The sequence below is a fragment of the Leptinotarsa decemlineata genome, unplaced genomic scaffold (genome assembly GCF_025532065.1).
Source record: "Leptinotarsa decemlineata unplaced genomic scaffold, Ldec_3_MD MMD2_tig00078363_RagTag_RagTag, whole genome shotgun sequence".
NCBI lineage: Eukaryota > Metazoa > Arthropoda > Insecta > Coleoptera > Chrysomelidae > Leptinotarsa > Leptinotarsa decemlineata.
The window spans coordinates 1527276-1545519 of NW_027412728.1; the positions used below are offsets into that span (position 1 = coordinate 1527276).

The 18244-nt window shown below is 33.1% G+C and overlaps 1 protein-coding gene and 1 long non-coding RNA gene across 2 annotated transcripts; one reads left to right on the top strand and one right to left on the bottom strand.

Annotated features, from left to right (window-relative positions):
• Positions 1-627: 627 nt before the first annotated feature.
• LOC141487132 (uncharacterized) lies at positions 628-1045 on the bottom strand. Its single transcript, XM_074185931.1, has 2 exons — positions 859-1045; positions 628-806 (listed from the first exon to the last, which is right to left on the bottom strand). Exons 1-2 carry the CDS (start codon positions 1043-1045, stop codon positions 628-630), a joined length of 366 nt encoding a protein of 121 aa, XP_074042032.1.
• An 11422-nt stretch (positions 1046-12467) lies between these two features.
• On the top strand, positions 12468-15187 carry LOC141487112 (uncharacterized). The gene is made up of 3 exons (XR_012468202.1): positions 12468-12574; positions 12753-12964; positions 13137-15187. It is a non-coding gene; the product is annotated as an uncharacterized lncRNA (long non-coding RNA).
• Positions 15188-18244: the final 3057 nt, after the last annotated feature.

Sequence of the window (18244 nt, forward strand, 5' to 3'; positions counted from 1 at the left end):
CATCTTTATCGTGTTTATACGAGGTTATTGAACTTATCATATACTTTGTAACATTGAAATTGTAGCACATAGATGTAATGAGTGACAAATGCATTTTAATACTATAATACCAGGAAAATTTACTTTCAACTTACTCACTATTGAATTTTTGGAACCAAACATAGTGTTAAAGCCATCAGAGCCAAAACCTATTATATTTTCAAAAGATATTTTTGCAGACTCAAATAAACTTTCAATTTTGTTTAAATTACTTCTGCTGTCTGCTTCAGCTGGATTTTGATTTGAAAAACTTTGAACCAAATTAAAAAATTTCATGGTTATTTCATTTTTGTTACCAAAGTACCGTACACACACACACACACAAATATTTTTCACTACACCTATGTCTGTGGATTCATCTATCAAAATGCTACATTTTTTTACTTTCAGTTCTTCAACTAGTTCAACAAAATGTGAATTTGCCAAAACATGTTTTATAACTCCTGTCACCTTCGTTCTTCCCATCTGCATTCCTTGCGCAATTTTTGAATCCGAAAACGCGTCTTTTAATAAAGGAATCAAATGATCACAAAATCTTATCGGCAAATTGTGTTCCGCTAATAGCGCAGCAATTTTTATTTCTGCTCTTCATACTTGATCCTTAATTTCGTCTCTTTTAGATATCATGGCAGTAATTTTTGGTTGATTTTCTGCAATTTTCTTTACGTTTTTTAAATGTTTCACTTCCTTGCTATGATTTTTCAAAACAGTTATATCTGCTTGAAATTCTGTATCACAAACAATACATTTTACACGAGAAGATTTTCCTTAAAAATACGTATAATACTACACAAATATTTCAACAGTAAAACATCTTACCTTCAACAGATTTTAACCATCCTTTGAAATCAAGAATACTTTCCCATTCACCCCTATATTTTTGAGGCCTATTCTCTCGCCTATTCACATTTTTTAACTTTAATATTTTAGCATCTTTTTCCGAGTCAGAATCAGAGACTTTATCATCGCGTTCGTGTATCAAGTTGCATTTACTGGTAATTGCCATATTGCTTAAAATAATCACTTTCGATAGGTGAAACACAATAAAATATTTGTCATTGAACTATTGCGCACTATGAACAAATAAACCACAGCAGAATGCAAAACAAACATCGGCCATCGGCAAATCGCCATAGAAATCAGCGAATAACACGGGAAAGATTCCGTGGGAAACCCCGAACTGGCCGGAACCCTGTGCAGTTGAGTGAATTCCCTGCTCAGTGAAACAAGAGACAGAGACGTTTGCCGGTCTTTCAAGTACGTTAATATTTACATAGATGGTGGTTATCATGAAGTGTCGATACTGATTGAATGGAATAAAAAAAATAATTTTTTTTTATTGGTACAGTAATGATAAAACCTGCAAAGTTGAAACCTTCCAAGACTAAAAAATTATGTTACAATTATCGATTATGTTACACATTATCTTTTGAGGAAAAAATATGTTACAATTCGATAATTATGTTACAAGTGGCAACACTGACCGCAACTCGCAAGAGTATTGTAGCTAAAAAAATTAATCTCTTCAAGTATTCATGCACGATATGTCCAACACGATCATTTGATATCTTCTGAGCCTCAGCTATTTCGATCAACTCCACCTTGAGTTAATCCAAAATTATTTTGTGGACTTTTCTGATGTTTAAAGTCCGAATAATGTTTATCAAACGAAGCATTGGCTTTAACAGTTTTTTTTTTCGCCAAAAAGCGATGATTCATTAACCCACGACAATCCATGTCATTCATTTTCTTCAAACTAACAAAAATTGCTTCACTCAACATATTCTATCTCACAAAGTAGAAGTCCGATAGCTACAAAATTTGTACACGTGTCTTTTGAAGGTTAGGGGTAACTAAAAATCGCCATCTGTGTGTTAGCCTACGAAGTTTACAGCCCATCTAGTAATTCTTAATTTCAATATTTTTTCGAAAACTTGCTATGTTTGAGGAACAAGTCATAACGTGTACGTTGGTGTTACACATCTACTCGTCACAAAAAAAATCATAGCATTTAATAGCGAGGGTAAATACTCTCAGTAAATATAACAACTTTTTCTCGAGAGATTTGTTTTAACATGATGTGAACTATTATTTCAAAAACTAATTACAAAACCTTTGAACGTGTGAATCGGAAACGAAGTTATTAAAGCATATGGTCTGATGTTTTGGGGCAGTACTGATTCATTATGGTACTGGGTCCTCTGCTTTTCAATTTATATCTAAATGAATTATTCAACAGCGTTGGGAAAACAATTGGATACGCAGACGATACTGCGATATTCTATGAGGCATACACTTGGCTTGATTTGAAAAAGAACGTAGAAAGAAACAGATTTCCACTTGCTCAAAAAATGGTTTGACCAAAGGCTCCTTACAGTGAATCTGGAAGAAACTAATTTTCTTCCATCTAGCTGCAATCTATCCAATGATTGTCCATTTGAATCTCTTGATGTCGGCGAACAAGGAAAAACAATAAAAACAGATTTCCTGAGAGAAATCAAATACTTGGGCGTCTACATAGACAGAAACTTAAGGTGGGACTCTCATATAAAAACTGCAAACAATGCTTCACAACTTCCGTTCCTTGAAAAATTACTTACTTCACAAAGAACTTAATCAATTATATAGTTCCCTAGTAGAGAGCCATTTGAGATATGGTATAACAGCATGGGGATCAGCTCTGCGTTTACACCTCAATCCGTTAGAGGTATTACAAAGGAGATTCATGAAGTTGATCATGTCTAGAAATTCACGTTTCCCGTCAGATCTCCTGTATAAAGAGTGTGAAGTTATGGATATGAGACAATTATATTACTATTGTACAAACGTGAAGTATCATTTCAGCAAAAATAAAGCATCATCACGAAACCACGACTATAACACACGACATCGCGACCAACTAACCTATCCTACTGTTAAAAAGTCAATTTCACAAAGAGCATATTCTTTCACAAAATAAAAAATTCTGATTCCAAACCAATATTCAAAAAACAAATTAGAAAACACATTCTCGTAAAAGACAGATACTTTTTTAAAAATCTGTTAGAGTGAAATAAATTAGTCATAGTCAAATTTATCCCAATGTTGTATCATACTGTATTGTAAGTAGTATAATTTTATCCATATTGCCTAAGATTTTATCTATTTGTACATTAATATTTTATTATTATAGAACATGAATTTCTCTAAGGTTTTATCTATTTTCTTACTTTTTGTTTGTCTAGTATTTAATTGGCCTATTTTATCTCAAGCTGAAATATAATTTGCTTAACTATAACACCAAATTCACAAAATTTGATAAAATGTTTTGTAGTTTCTACTCCATGAAGGCCATACATATTTTTATACAAATATTTATGTACTTACATATTCTTTATAACTTCTTGCGAAACAAGAGCTCTGCTCTTATCGCCAAACCACTTTGTTCACATATTTTGTTTCAATTGTACTCTAATCTGTATACGTTGTGAATAAAGTTATTATTATACAAAAGTTGAATTATGGGGTTTATCTAAGAACTTTATGTAAACAGTTGATTTCCCATTTGCAAATTCTTACATTGCCTTCACCTCATATTTGTAAGTGTAAAAACAGTGTTACCAGAAATTGGGAAAATTTACATCAGTTTTTCGTCAGACTATTAATTGGTAAAAACTCGTGTATATCAAGAAATTGGGAAAGAAAGGTTTTGCCTTTCTACTTCTTCATGTTTATACAAAAAATGTGGGAAACTTTCAAACAAAGAAGGAAAACAACTAATTTCAAAATAAACTCTTTATAAAGATGTGTAGAAGTAACTTTTAGACGCAAACTGGAAGAAAAAATCCCTGTCAAAACAACTACTCTCATAAACATTGAATTGCACAACAAAAAAACTTTTTCCTGTTCAGTTTGTACTTCAAACATCCGTTATGGAATTGAACGACATCACAAGATCGTTAAACAATATAGTATATGAAAAGAGGTAAAATTTTACTTACATGGAACAATGCCATTCTCAATGGCGGACATCCGATGTTTCTGAATAAGACACTTGTCTTACTCTTGAGTACCAATCTCAACAACACCAATCTCAAAAATTAATCTTTCCTAAATATGAATACCTTTTAATTTAATTAAGAAATTTTTGTCATCGCTTTAGGGTCAATTTGGTACAGTTTATAACTTACAATATATCAAATTTATGTTTCTACAGGAACGTTCTTTCTGAAATATGTTTTATGTAAATATGTGTAATATAAACTAAGTTTGTTCTTTTATAAAAACACTTTATTTTTTTTCAATAAACACTAATTTCTTGTTATCGTAATTTTATCACATCATTATCACAATCAGTTTTATGCAATATGTGTTTTTGTGGTATGCAAATGAAAATTTCATGTTTTAATTTCAGTAATTTGTATGCTCTCAATATAAGTATTTAAAAAACAACTTTTAGTTTGAATGAACATCAAGTTTGACAACTTCAACCTAAGTCTCAAATATTTCATCGTAGGTACGTGGAGAGAACGGAATACAGTTGAGAAACCCAGTTAATTAGATCAATTGGAACCACCCTTAGTCCGAATAATCAAATATCCAGATAATTGAAATCAGCCAATAGAAAAGGCTTATTTGAAAGACAAACCTCGGAAAGGTTTCAGTCACTAAAAAAATGACCAATATAGTAATTAATAGTAGGTATATTATTTAACAAGAGAGAAATGTCGCCATTACTTGATAAAACAAAGTGTGTCGAGTCAAGCTGAAGGCAAACGCTTTTCAACAGTCCTACAAATACCTATGCAATTTTATTACTGTTAACATTAAAAGAAACCAAAATCTCACTTTCTTGCAGAACCACGTTTTTTGTATGTTGTATGAACTCTAAAGAGTTTTTTATACTAAAACCTGGTTCCGCAATAGACAAGGTTTCAAATTCTTTAGTGAGTCACTTTGCTATTTGGTAGGTAGGAGCTCCAATAGCTGACACGATGGAGCGCATTGATTTTCCCGGTTTGTGGATTTTTGGGAGGCAATATAGTTTTGGCAATATTGTGAAATTAATTTTAATATAGCTGAAAATTGTTTTATATAAACATATATTGTAAAATGATAGATAAGGCAAAATTGTAAAATTAATTTAGGTTGGTATACCTGTATGGTTGGTACACCTGGATGGTTTACCTGTATGAGTTTACTTTATAGCATAAATAGGATTAGCTCGCACTAGTTCTTAGTTTTAATCTTCCTCTTTGAAGATGATCACTTGGTGATCGAAACACGTATCGAGGTGTTGAAAATAACGATTTGGTGTAGTAATATTCATTACTACACCAAAGGTTCCAAACAGTGCATCATAAATTAAAAGTCAAACTCCAGTAAAATGAAAATGAGGCTTGGCATTGCAAAATTCGCAGTATCCAATGTCGCCATTACTTGATAAAACAAAGTGTGTCGAGTCAAGCTGAAGGCAAACGCTTTTCAACAGTCCTACAAATACCTATGCAATTTTATTACTGTTAACATTAAAAGTCAATATATGAATATTACTGGAGTTTTTTCCCAACACAAAATCGTTATTTTTAACACCTCGACACGTGTTTCGATCAACAGGTGATCATCTTCAAAGAGGAAGATTGAAACTAAGAACTGGTGCGAGCTAATCCTATTTATGCTAGGTTTGTTCTGGTTCTAACATCCCAAAACGTTTGGAAACTGCGCAAGATATGGGGCGTACAAACAAAAAATCTCAAACAGTCCGAAATAGTCTCGGACACTTATTTAAACCAGAACGCTTTTGAGGAGACCACTGTGCCACCTATCGTATATATGAAGAGATGAAGACGAGAAAATACTATTAATCATGTCCATTTTGTTATGTAGCGTATCCCTATAGTCAGCTCAAATGGTATCTACCCTCAATCATCAATTATTCAAATCAAATAAATAAAAAAACATCCTAGCAAATTGCCCAAACAAATTTTCCACATGAATGCGCATGAGCAACGGGAACAGTTCAGCCTCGAGAGCAAGAACGATTCGGGACGGTTCAAAACTCAAAACAGTTTAGGATCATTTCGCTGTCAAAACCAGAACAGAGGATTCACTAGTCCGAAATTATCCTCAATAAACCAGAACGCTCTAAATCAACTGCGCATGATCCTGACGTCCTAGAACCTGAATTTCGCAGAACCAGAACAAACCTGCTATAAAGGTAACTTATACAGGTAAACCATCCAGGCGTACCAACCATACAGGTATACCAACCTAAATTAATTTTACAATTTTGCCTTATCTACTATTTTACAATATATGTTTATATAAACCACTTTTCAGCTATATAAAAATTAATTTCACAATATTGCCTATCCAAATTTATTTTTGCATGTGTCCTTATGTAGTAATCAGTAAACCCAACAAAATTATTTTATTTTATTTTAACAAGCTATATAGTTTGCTCTTTGGTATAGGTCGGTCATCGTTATTCATAGTATTATTGTGTTTACTTATTTCTACACTCTCATAGGCATCTAGTTGCCTGTTGTTGTTAACTTGTCTAACTAATCTTAATGAACTGAAGTCTATGGAATGGTTTTGTTGCAAAATATGATGGGCGACTGCTGATTTTTCAGGTCTTCCATATTTTAAGTGTGCTATGTGTTCCTTATATCTTACTTTAATAGATCTTTTTGTCTGTCCATAATATTTTGCATCGCAGTCCTTACATTCAATTTCGTAAATTCCAGACTTTTCCGAATTCTCGACTTTGTCTTTTAGACTTCCCAAAAGGCTCTGTAGCGTATGACTTGTTTTAAAAACCACCTTCATACCTAGTTCCTTGAAAATCTTTCCAAAGTTCATCGTATATTGGTGGTATGAAACTGAGATGTATTTATGTTGGTTTTTGTCCTTTCTGAAAGTCGAGATTTCGTTCACTCTCAACCTAAACTTCTTTTCCTTATTATGTCTTCTACAATATCCCTCGAGAAACCGTTAATGGCTTCTATTTCCTGTATTGTACGTCTTTCTTTTGTGAACCTATCATGTGTTAGAGGAAAAGTCAAAAGACGATGCACTTAAAAATTCAACCCAGCACGTTTGTGCTGTCCACAGTGATGTGAACTGTCAGGAATATATCTGTACGTGCTTGTTTCTTTTCTAAATATATCGTATTCTAACCCTCCATATTGGCTCCTCAATACAAAAACGTCAAGAAATGGTAGTTGTCCCTTATTTTCTAACTCATATGTGAATTTTATTGATGGACATCTATTATTTAAAATGGAAACAAAGTCGTCAATATTCGATTTTTTGGTATCGAATATCGCGAAAATATCATCCACATACCTTAGCCAAATCCTAGGAAAATACTTCGACTTTTCTTTGGTTTCCATTTCAAATCTGCTCATGAACAGGTCTGCCAGGTAGAGGGACAAGGGGTTTCCCATGGCCGTTGCTTCCTGTTGTTCATAAAAGCAACCTTCTACCTGGAACCGATTTTGTTTCATACACAAATTAGTAAGAGAAACGATTTCATCGATTTCGTTATTATTGAAATTATTTTTCTCTAGTAATTCCCTGAGGTATTGCAAGGTCTGTGGAATTGGGACGCTAGGAAATAAGGAATTAACATCAAAAGAAACCAAAATCTCACTTTCTTGCAGAACCACGTTTTTTGTATGTTGTATGAACTCTAAAGAGTTTTTTATACTAAAACCTGGTTCCGCAATAGACAAGGTTTCAAATTCTTTAGTGAGTCACTTTGCTATTTGGTAGGTAGGAGCTCCAATAGCTGACACGATGGAGCGCATTGATTTTCCCGGTTTGTGGATTTTTGGGAGGCAATATAGTTTTGGCAATATTGTGAAATTAATTTTAATATAGCTGAAAATTGTTTTATATAAACATATATTGTAAAATGATAGATAAGGCAAAATTGTAAAATTAATTTAGGTTGGTATACCTGTATGGTTGGTACACCTGGATGGTTTACCTGTATGAGTTTACTTTATAGCATAAATAGGATTAGCTCGCACTAGTTCTTAGTTTTAATCTTCCTCTTTGAAGATGATCACTTGGTGATCGAAACACGTATCGAGGTGTTGAAAATAACGATTTGGTGTAGTAATATTCATTACTACACCAAAGGTTCCAAACAGTGCATCATAAATTAAAAGTCAAACTCCAGTAAAATGAAAATGAGGCTTGGCATTGCAAAATTCGCAGTATCCGATTTAAAAAAAATGAGAATCCGTGGAGTTAATAAGAAGCAAGGATATTGACCAGAAAGGATATAATGATTTTTGCATTGACATGCCTCGAAAAATACATATTATTACGTTGTTTCAAGAGTTTTGTCCGTTTTTATGAATTTTCTTTAAACTAATATCTCAGTTAGTACTTATTCAATTTAATCGAAATGAGGACCATTTGAATCACTGCACCTTTGCCAACGTAACACAAGTCGAATAATTCCGTCAGCATAAAAATTGCCTGTTCGGGATTCGATGAAGTCGACGAAGGCCGTTTTTGCCTGGTCCTGAGTGGTGAAGATTCTACTGGTGAGAAAATTATCGAAGTGCTTGAAACATCACTTGAGACAGCTACTGTGCTAGCGAAACATGTTGTGATATATTTTTCAAATAAAGTTTGTGGAGATCAAATCGTGAGGTGTAGTTTTTGATACTTGAAAAGATGATTGGGGAGTGTGGTGGGTGAGGCAGAACGACGCAATAGGAATCTGCTGTGATGGTTCGGCCTGGATACAGAAAGTTATAGTGAATCACACCAGCCGCTGACCACCATACAGTAACTACGGTATTTTTGGTAGGTTCCCACCTTTGGAAAGTGCCTGGGGGGCCCATCGGTTTCCAACCACAGTCCTGAACGTCTCCTGTTGTCATGGAGGATCATCACACGTGACCATCCGATCCAAAAAGGGATATTTTTGTTGTGCAAAACCAAAAAGAAGGACAAACCTCGAAACGTGACAACTTTTCAAGCTCATTGATCTTTCCAATACGTCTTAAACCATCAAAAACCGCATGGGAGCTGGCACCCAAATCTTCCGCCATCCCATGCACCGTTTGTGATTGGTCAGTCTCTAGCAGGGTCCTCAAATCCTCGTCCTAGATTACTGTAGGTCGGCCACTTCGAGGCTCATCGTCGAGCCTAAAATCTTCGGAGCGGTGTTTTGCAAACCAATGTTGAACAATGAGTTCATCGACACTCATCATTGCAAAGTGTCTGGTATTTTCGGGCTATTCCGTCAGAACTTTGGTTCAATTTGAATTCGCAGAGCTGAAAAGAGGCAAAAAATTAAAATTTTGAAAAAAATTACAGCATCGATATTTAGAGTACAAAATTCTCTATCGATCAGTATAGATATAGATAGATAGATAGATCTTTATTAACTAAAATTTAATACAATTTGTCGACAAAGAGTGTCATGTTTATAAATACATAAAATGTTGAAAATATATAAAATGTTGTTTTTTTTTGAGGTCTATATACTATTCAGAAAAATACAGTGAAGATTAAAAATAACACAAAAAAAAACAAAAAAAATATCAAAGATAAGAAAAAATGTAAAAATGTGCTATCAATAAAACAAGGCAATGCAGTAAACAATATATGACGGAATTTATTGAAATGTACAGAAACTTTCCATGTCTCTGGAAAGACAAATCGAGCGAGTATGCTGACAGAGATAAAAAGAATAAGGCGTACGAGGAGATGTCAACCAAGCTAACGGAATTTGATTCATCGGCAACAATAGAAAGAATGAAGATGAGAATTGACTCGATTCGATGAACGTCTTCTTTCAAAACATGGTATATAGCTCTACAGGTTTCGGATATGATTTGTCCCAAAACTTGAGATATTTATCGCTGAAAATTTTGAATCTCCGTAGCTTCTTCCGGTAGCGATAAAACTCAAAGTGGCTGTTCATGGGGGGTTATACTTTGTCTCATGAGAGTGTCCTCTTTCTTGATTGAAGGCGTTACTTACCCAAGTAGTTCTAGGTATGTGTCTTCATCCATTCTCAGATATTTAAACCAATCACCTGGTTATAACTGCAATTTCTCCAATAAATTAACGTGAGAGAATTGTTTCCTTTTTAGAAACCACTCTTTTGCCCATTTGGAGCGTTTTTTCTTAGCATATTTAACTTTTAATGCAAAAACCGCAGCTAACGCTACTGTCGTCTCCATGACGATGACAATACTGAAAGAAAACTGAACCGAGCTATGTGTGGGTGCCACCACGATTCGTGATTGCCCGAACAGTTTTGCATGTCAGGTAATTCTGTCGAAAAAGAACGACGTGTGGGCTTTTACAGAAGCCAACTTCGAGATAATTCGTAAGACCTTTTTAAAGAAAAAAAACACGTTTTTTATGCTTTTTGATGATGACTATGAACTAGAATTAGAGTTTTTAATATAATGTTATTGAATCAAATTATCATTTTAAGCCAGATTTCTGAAAATTGCCGTGGCAGTCAACGTGTTAAAAACATAAAATTTGTTTTAAATTTTAAAGTACTTTTGGAAAAATATTTATTAGACTTTTGACAATTTATCTTTGAACATGTTTATATATTGTATACACATTTAGATTTTGAATTTTCTTATTATAAACGGCCAATGTTTCTAGGGAAAGTTGAAATGAAGTTCATTGCATCACATATTTGAAATAAGTAAAATTTCACTTACATGGAACATTGTCATCCTCAATGGCGGACATCCGATATTTCGGAGTAAGACACTTGTCTTATTGCCTCTTTAGCACCAATCTAGGCACCAATCTCAGACATTAATCTCTCCTAACAATATACCCCGTTTATTTTAATCAAAGCACTTAAGGGTCCATTTGGTGTAGCTTATAACTCACAATATATCAAATTTGTTTCTTCGGGAATGGTTTTCATAAATACTTGGAGGAAAATGTGTTTTCTAAATAATTTTTTCTGAAAGTTTGTTCAATTTAAATAAACTAAGTTTGTTCTTTCATTAAAATACTGTTTAAAGTTTTTCCAATAAACACCCATTTCCTGTTATTTTAATTTTAGACACCATCATCACAATCAGTTTTATGCATTATGTGCTTTTTGTGGTAAGCAAATTCAAATTTCGTGTCTTAATTTTGGTAATTTATATGCTCTCAATATAAGTATTTAAAAAACAACACTTTAGGGCTAGTTCATGTTGGAACTCGAACATCGCATAAAAAGTGCGATTTAAAATGGCGTGGTGCTTATCGTGAAAAAGTTGAAAAAATTGAACTTTTTTGCGATTTCCACAAAATTTTAATGTCAAAATACAATGAGGTTATATTGTTATTTGACTCTCGTTTTTAAGCCTATACATCGAAATTGAATCCGAAATGGACGAATGTGTCAGGTTGTTCGAATTATATCAACTTTACCATATATATAAAGCTTCATGAAGAAAACCTCGTCGTTATGATGTGAGAAATATTTTCAAAAACCGAAGAAAATATGGAAAATATCACAACCTTGTGGCTGAAATGAAAATTAGTGATCCAGAGAAATATTTCCACTGCTTCAGGCTGACTCTCCCATTATTCAATAAATTTTTGAATTTGTTTGGCCCTTCATTAAAGAAAACTCATTTTGCAAAAGAACCCATCGCTCCTGCACTCAAGTTGGCAGTAACGTTAAGATAAGTGGTTTGAAGACACGCTCCTATTAATCAAAACTTGAGAAAATTCGTATGAGTCGTATGTCATCACTCAGGTTCATGTAATATGTAATACAATTTAAAATTCAACAATAAAATCCCTAGATATTGCCCGCTTCAACATGACACTTGGGCCAAATTTGCGGAACTGCAAAAATATTATCGCAATCTTTCTAATATGAACTCGCCTTAAGCCGGAATTACATTAGTATGTCGTGGTGTGTTGTGATGCTCTATGACGTGACGGCGAGTGCACGAGAGGCTAAACTGTCCAGTCCGTACCAACGTTGCCAAGTGTACCCAGTTTGTATTTTGCGGGAAATTACAAACTATACTTTAAAAATCAGGTTATGTGTTAGAACTTGCTTTTATCTACCTGTAAATCTTTTTTATCTACCTGTAAATTTGAATTCAGAAAATGCCAGTTATATGTAGTATATGTGAGAAAGTATATGCCACACACTCATCTCATAACAGACATATACGAGAAGTGCACCAAAAAAATCCAGAGCCTCCATCTTATTCATCTCAGAAGAAATGCGGTGCAACTTTTAATAGCCGTTGCCTTGAAGCAGATTGAGATGCTGCATTCAAAACCCATAAGAATTTAGTGGACCATTTTCAGATAATTCATTAGCTGAAGTTTGAAACAGAGTGCCATGTTATGAAATATATAAATGGTTTGTTAATTCTAAAATCAGAATAACACTATTTTCAAATTTATTTTTATTTATTTCAGATTTTGAAATCAAATACTGAAACAATTAACAATTGCTCTTATGTTTTGAAAAGTAGGAATGCTAGTACCATTGGTGAAATAGTGTATTACAAGTGCAACAGGAGTACAACAAGTGAGTACTAATTTGAGTATTGAGTGTAAAGGTATAGATATTGGGTACAGAGATGCTACATGGATATGGTACTGCTGAGAGAGGGTACCTATATTTAAAAAATCTAAATAAATATTAACCCTATATAAGTGGAATTTAATAAAGGGTGAGATGAAATAAAAAAATCTCTCTGTCGTAGGTTATATCCTCAGTGACAACAGTGATCGAAGACGTAGATTGTTGAAGAGCCAGGGATCTTGTAAGATAAATAGTTCTTGCACAAGCAAAATCAAAGTTGTTAAAGAAAACAACAAAATTCTGGTCATAGCTTGACATACAACATATTAGATTGCCAGAAACTGAAAAACAAAATATTGCCACAAAGATAACAAATGGTGTTGCCCCCCAAAGGTAATCATATTTTATACTTATGTTATCATCAGAGACTTATTAATAAACAATTCTTATTCCAATTTCTGCAGAATCCTGTGATTCAGATGTAAAATAGCATCTAAATATTCACTTATCAATTTTGAATTATTCACCTTCTACCAGAGCATTAACCTAACCAATTTTTTCACAGAATGTTGGAATCCACTCGTGATAATATTGGTGAACATTTGAAAAGAGTAGATTTGTTAACTACTAAGGATCTGAGGAATATAAAAATAAGCTATGGTCTTGAATTGAAAGATGGAAAACGAGATTCGAATGATGCCTTTTCTGTGGCTCTTTGGGTGAAAGAATGTGAAAATCTCAAAGAAAATCCTATTTTGTTGTATAAAGAGCAAGGAAAGGACCATATTATTTTAAGAAAAGATGACTTTTGCTTGATAATAATGAACACATTTCAAAGACAAATGATTAAACAGTTTCCATCTACAATTACCATTGATAGTACCCATTGCCTAAATACTATGAATTTGAAATGACAACCATTAAATGGTCTTAGATGAATATCACCATGGTTTTCCCGTAGCTGAAATGAAATGTTCACAAATAGAAAAGATACCATAGTGCAGAGTGTATTTTTCAGCAATCAACCATAGGTATGTACAATCTTACATTGATTTGTTTTGGTGATGGTTGGTACTTATAGTTGTTTTATTTCAGGAGTTATTCATTGTAAATTTTTCATGTCAGATGTGGCTGAGGTGTTTTTTAATCTTATTCACAACACTTATTTTGCTCCTGGAATGTTGACAGAGCTTGGCAGAGCAATTTGAATAAAATTTCCACTAAGGACAAGCATTCAGAAATTTACAAAATACTAAAAATATTGCAACAAAAAACTATTGAATCAAACTTTGTTTCAGCTTTGGATAATGCTTTGAGTTATATGTGCAACCAGACATTTTGGAGAGTATTTTTCTAATACTTACAGTCATAAATTTAAAAAATGGGCTTACTGTTTCAGAAATGAAGCTAGCATTAACACAAATATGCATTTGGAGTCGATGCATAAAGTAATCAAGTATTTCTACTTGGAAAGAAACGACAGTAAAACGCCTTGACAAGGGTTTAAACATGGTATTGAAATATGTAAGAGACAAGGGTGTAGAACGAATTATTACATTGAGCAAAGGTGAACATACCAAACAAACAAGACTGATATCTCAGAATCATATGGAGGCAATTGAAAATAGGTATGAGTATACAATTTTGAAAATTAGTAATCACTGGAAAATTTCCAAAAATCAAAATAGTTCACTATCCACCAGATATTAGAATCGAAATGCTGTGAACAATTATGTTTGTTCTGTGAGGTGTGTAATTATATGTTTACATGTGAGTGCAAATTCTATACAGAAAGAAAAATTATGTGCAAACATATCCATATGACGATAAAAAAATCTACAAAACAGAAAAACATTTTAATTCGACTGATAGAGACATTTCAATATCTGAATGCTTATCAGCTCTGGGAAAAGAACATCAAGAGTCAAACATAGAACGCAGAATAGACCAAACAAAAGAATTGATAATGAAATTAGAAAGTTTAGATTTTCATCAGCTTGATGACACTATCAATAAAATACATCAGCATTTATCCATAATGAATAACTTGGCTAAATGCACAAAATTGATAGAAAAGGATAATGAATTGAAACCCAAAAATAAATCTTCTAAAATATACATTGATCCACAAATTAGGTTCACATCAACAAAAAAGAAATGCGTTCAGAAAAAAGCATTTCAACGGGCCTCCCCACAAGAACTGACAACAATTCAAGAAAACCTATTGCATGCCCCTGAAGATGTATTTTTTTACAAATCAGTTCAACCTATACGTGACCACCAATATTGTTGATTATCACCATTTCGATATGTATGTTTTTTGTTTGGCAGTAAACTTATTTTTATAAAGTAGTTTTTATTAGCGTAGCATTTTGAATTTCCCGCGAAATACGAACTGGGTACACTTGGCAACGTTGGTACGAACTGGGCGGTTTAGCCTCTCGTCAGTGATCATACCATAGATATTCTATGCATCATCGATAAAACACATACTTTTAATAGTGCGGTCCACTAAGCGTTCACAAAGATTACCCTTACTACCGCAGTAATTCCTGTTCCACTTGCTTACGAGCGTTACTCAAGTGGAATGGATAATGGAACGTTTTGGGCGTTCATGTAAACATTACAAATGGCGATGTTGAAAATATAAAGTAGAAGTTTTGAAGAGTTTAGCTAAGCCTCAACAATTAGTTTCAATAATTGCAAGCTGACTTCATTTATATGAAAAAAGAAGTACAATTCAATTTTTTTATATAATTTCAGTGAAGTTATCAAACAAATTAGGTTTGAATGTAATTAGAATGTCTTTGACGGTAATTGGATATTTGTGGATGCGCCGTAATAGTGCTGCAGAAACTAGTTCAAATCTCAGAGTAATGATATAATTAATTTTTATTACTCTGAGGTTCAAATGAAGAGTGAAATGCAACTTTACAATGTTGTAATCGTGAATACCGAAAACTAAGACCACGTGTTATTGATTATGAGAATAAATCGTTATTTAGATGAAGGATTCACAAGTCATTTCAGGTATATGATTTTTTATCACATATTCACACTGTAGATTTTGAAAATGTTATGTCTAATTGCACACCTGTTAACGCATGAGCAGCATCGGCTTTAAAAACAATATCTTCCACTGGAATTTATATTTCTGAATGGAATAAGGTGATTTTTCTTGTCACATTCTTTAGGCTTTGAATGTTCTATTTCAAAAATTGCGCTGAAATATTGTCAACGTCCACTTTGACCCACTTCTTTCAGATGGGTCATTGTGAGCTTGCCGTAGGCGAAAATAATAACATTATGAGTGATGTTTTCGTCGCGATCACAACGACTGCGGTCGTTATGTTGAACGACTAAAGGATCATTTTGATCGTTGTGAGTGATTAGTAAATAGCATCTTTTTCTTCTACAATTAAAAAAGAAAGCAAAACACTATACTTTGTCGTTTAATCAACGGTAGCTCTTGTTGTTTGAAAAACTAATGAATATATTATCCAGTGAATAAATTTCATTTCGTAATCATAAATTTTAACCTCAAACTAATATTTAAATGGACAGATTTCAGAGTTGAGAGATATCAATCAATCAATGAAAATATGCTTTGCTTTAATATTGTAACGAATTAACTGTCTTAAACAAATTTATTTTTAACAATATTTCACTATCACAACTAATTCATGTACAACACTTAGCAACTAACTCTTAATTTATCTTTACAGTTCGAATTATTTATTTTAAACGCACGATTCACTTTCTAGGTACAGACTGCCATCTCGGGACGAGAGTTCGGCTTATATAGCGGCAACGAACGTGCTAGATTTCTCTAGTTATTTCGGTAGTGGCCTAGACTGTTCGCGGCGACTTGTCGAGATCATTCCTTTCGCGATGAGTCATATGTTTGGTGTCTGAGATAACGGTCAGGGCCGGCTTCAGATTCATTACAATATTAAAAAATAACATTTTGTTGTCAAAGCGTGTATATATACATGTAAATGTAATCAAATTAATAACATAAAATGTAAAATATAATGTTTTCACAGAAAAATCAAACCAAAATGGTAACAAAATGAGTTACTTCTCATTATTTCAAATATAAAAGCCATTCTTCATTGAAAGGTAATTTGATAGTAATTTCATTACGTTTTTATTGAAAATACTACATTTTTGTTAGATAAAGATAATGGCATGAAAAAAATGGCCAACACTAACCTCGACCCTTGAAGATTTTTGAAAATTGTTGTATTCATTCAGTTTCAAATATTGCAAATTGTTGAGCGAGTTTCATTATGGTTAGACGAGCCAAAAATACATCTATGAACAAAATTGACCGATGTGTTCGTAGGTTGGTGTGACGTTGACGATTGGCACCGCGGGATAATCCTTTTGCTGGTGCAGTGATGTTTCTGGCTGGAAATTTATTGTACTAGAAATTAACTCTTTTTCATACCAGATGTTTTTCATACCATGACGTCATATAAAAATTGACTTTAAAGGGCGGGTAATTCAAATTACCTACTTTTGAATGAAAAGATCTCAGAGTAACAAAATAAAATACAGTGGCCTTTTCCATCCTTTCACTGAAGGCAGCATAACTTTGTTTGTTTACGGGAAGTAAGTTGGACCATAAAACAGTGGCGGTTGGTTTAGTTGATAATCGGAGGGATATTATATATTTATAAAATAAATCATTTCATGTGAAAATGAATTATGTTTAAATAGTTCCTACAGAAAATCTGATTTATTATTAATGATTATGGAAATGAGGCCAGTTTTTCTATCACCTACGAGATTTTTATTTATGTATGGCTTTATAATAAAGCGCGTGGTTTACTGGGTTAAAATTAAATTATTTCATATGAACTAATTCATAACAATGATGAATGCCAATTTCAAAAGTAATGAACTTTGCTTCATAAAATCAGATGAAGAAATTTGTGATTTATTCTCAGATTTCATAAACCAGCGGTACGGTTTGTGAGGTCCGATATTAAGAATTTTCGATTAGAAATCATGATTTCATTTAAAATTGATATCTAGGGGTCTTTGTGGACCGACATTATATTTTGATGTTTTTAATGATCATTTTTTTTATCTTATTCTTATAAATGAAGTTTTTGAAACTAGGTTTATATTATTTCATTATTCGACATATCTCAACCAAAAAAAGGTTGAAAAATGACAACAGGCATTTCTTATTGAATATTGTCTGTATGCAACGCGAGAGCATCGTGCAAAGAAAATAAAACCAAAACGGAAATCATATTCTTTTTGTGACGACGTAAGTTAGTTGTTAAGTGAGCAATAACAGATTTAACACCGGTTGCACAGGAATAACTATTTAGTATGCAAACTGAACATTGAGCAGACAGCTTTTGATCTGTTGATTACAGAATTATTGTGACTTGTGGCACACATATGAAAAAGATATTTTTCATTTTTGAATACGGTTTTTTTCATTTACATTAATGATTTTCCGTAATTATAGAATTCGTCAGCATGAATATATAAATAATGTCCCTCCCATAATCAACTAAACCAACCGCCACTGTTTTATGGTCCAACTCACTTCAAATGTAAACAATTTCTCCATAACCTCTCATTACCCGTCATAAACGTGCCTGTTTGCTTTTGACTTGCTTTGAAATTCAGGAAAAATTTTTATTGACA

What these genes read in the sequence shown, in the direction of transcription:
- LOC141487132 (XM_074185931.1), bottom strand. Translation starts at nt 1,045, where the DNA reads ATGGCAATTACCAGTAAATGCAACTTGATACACGAACGCGATGATAAA. An exon ending in ATGGTTAAAATCTGTTGAAG is followed by an intron (nt 807 to 858) that starts GTAAGATGTTTT and finishes CGTATTTTTAAG; the next exon opens with GAAAATCTTCTCGTGTAAAA.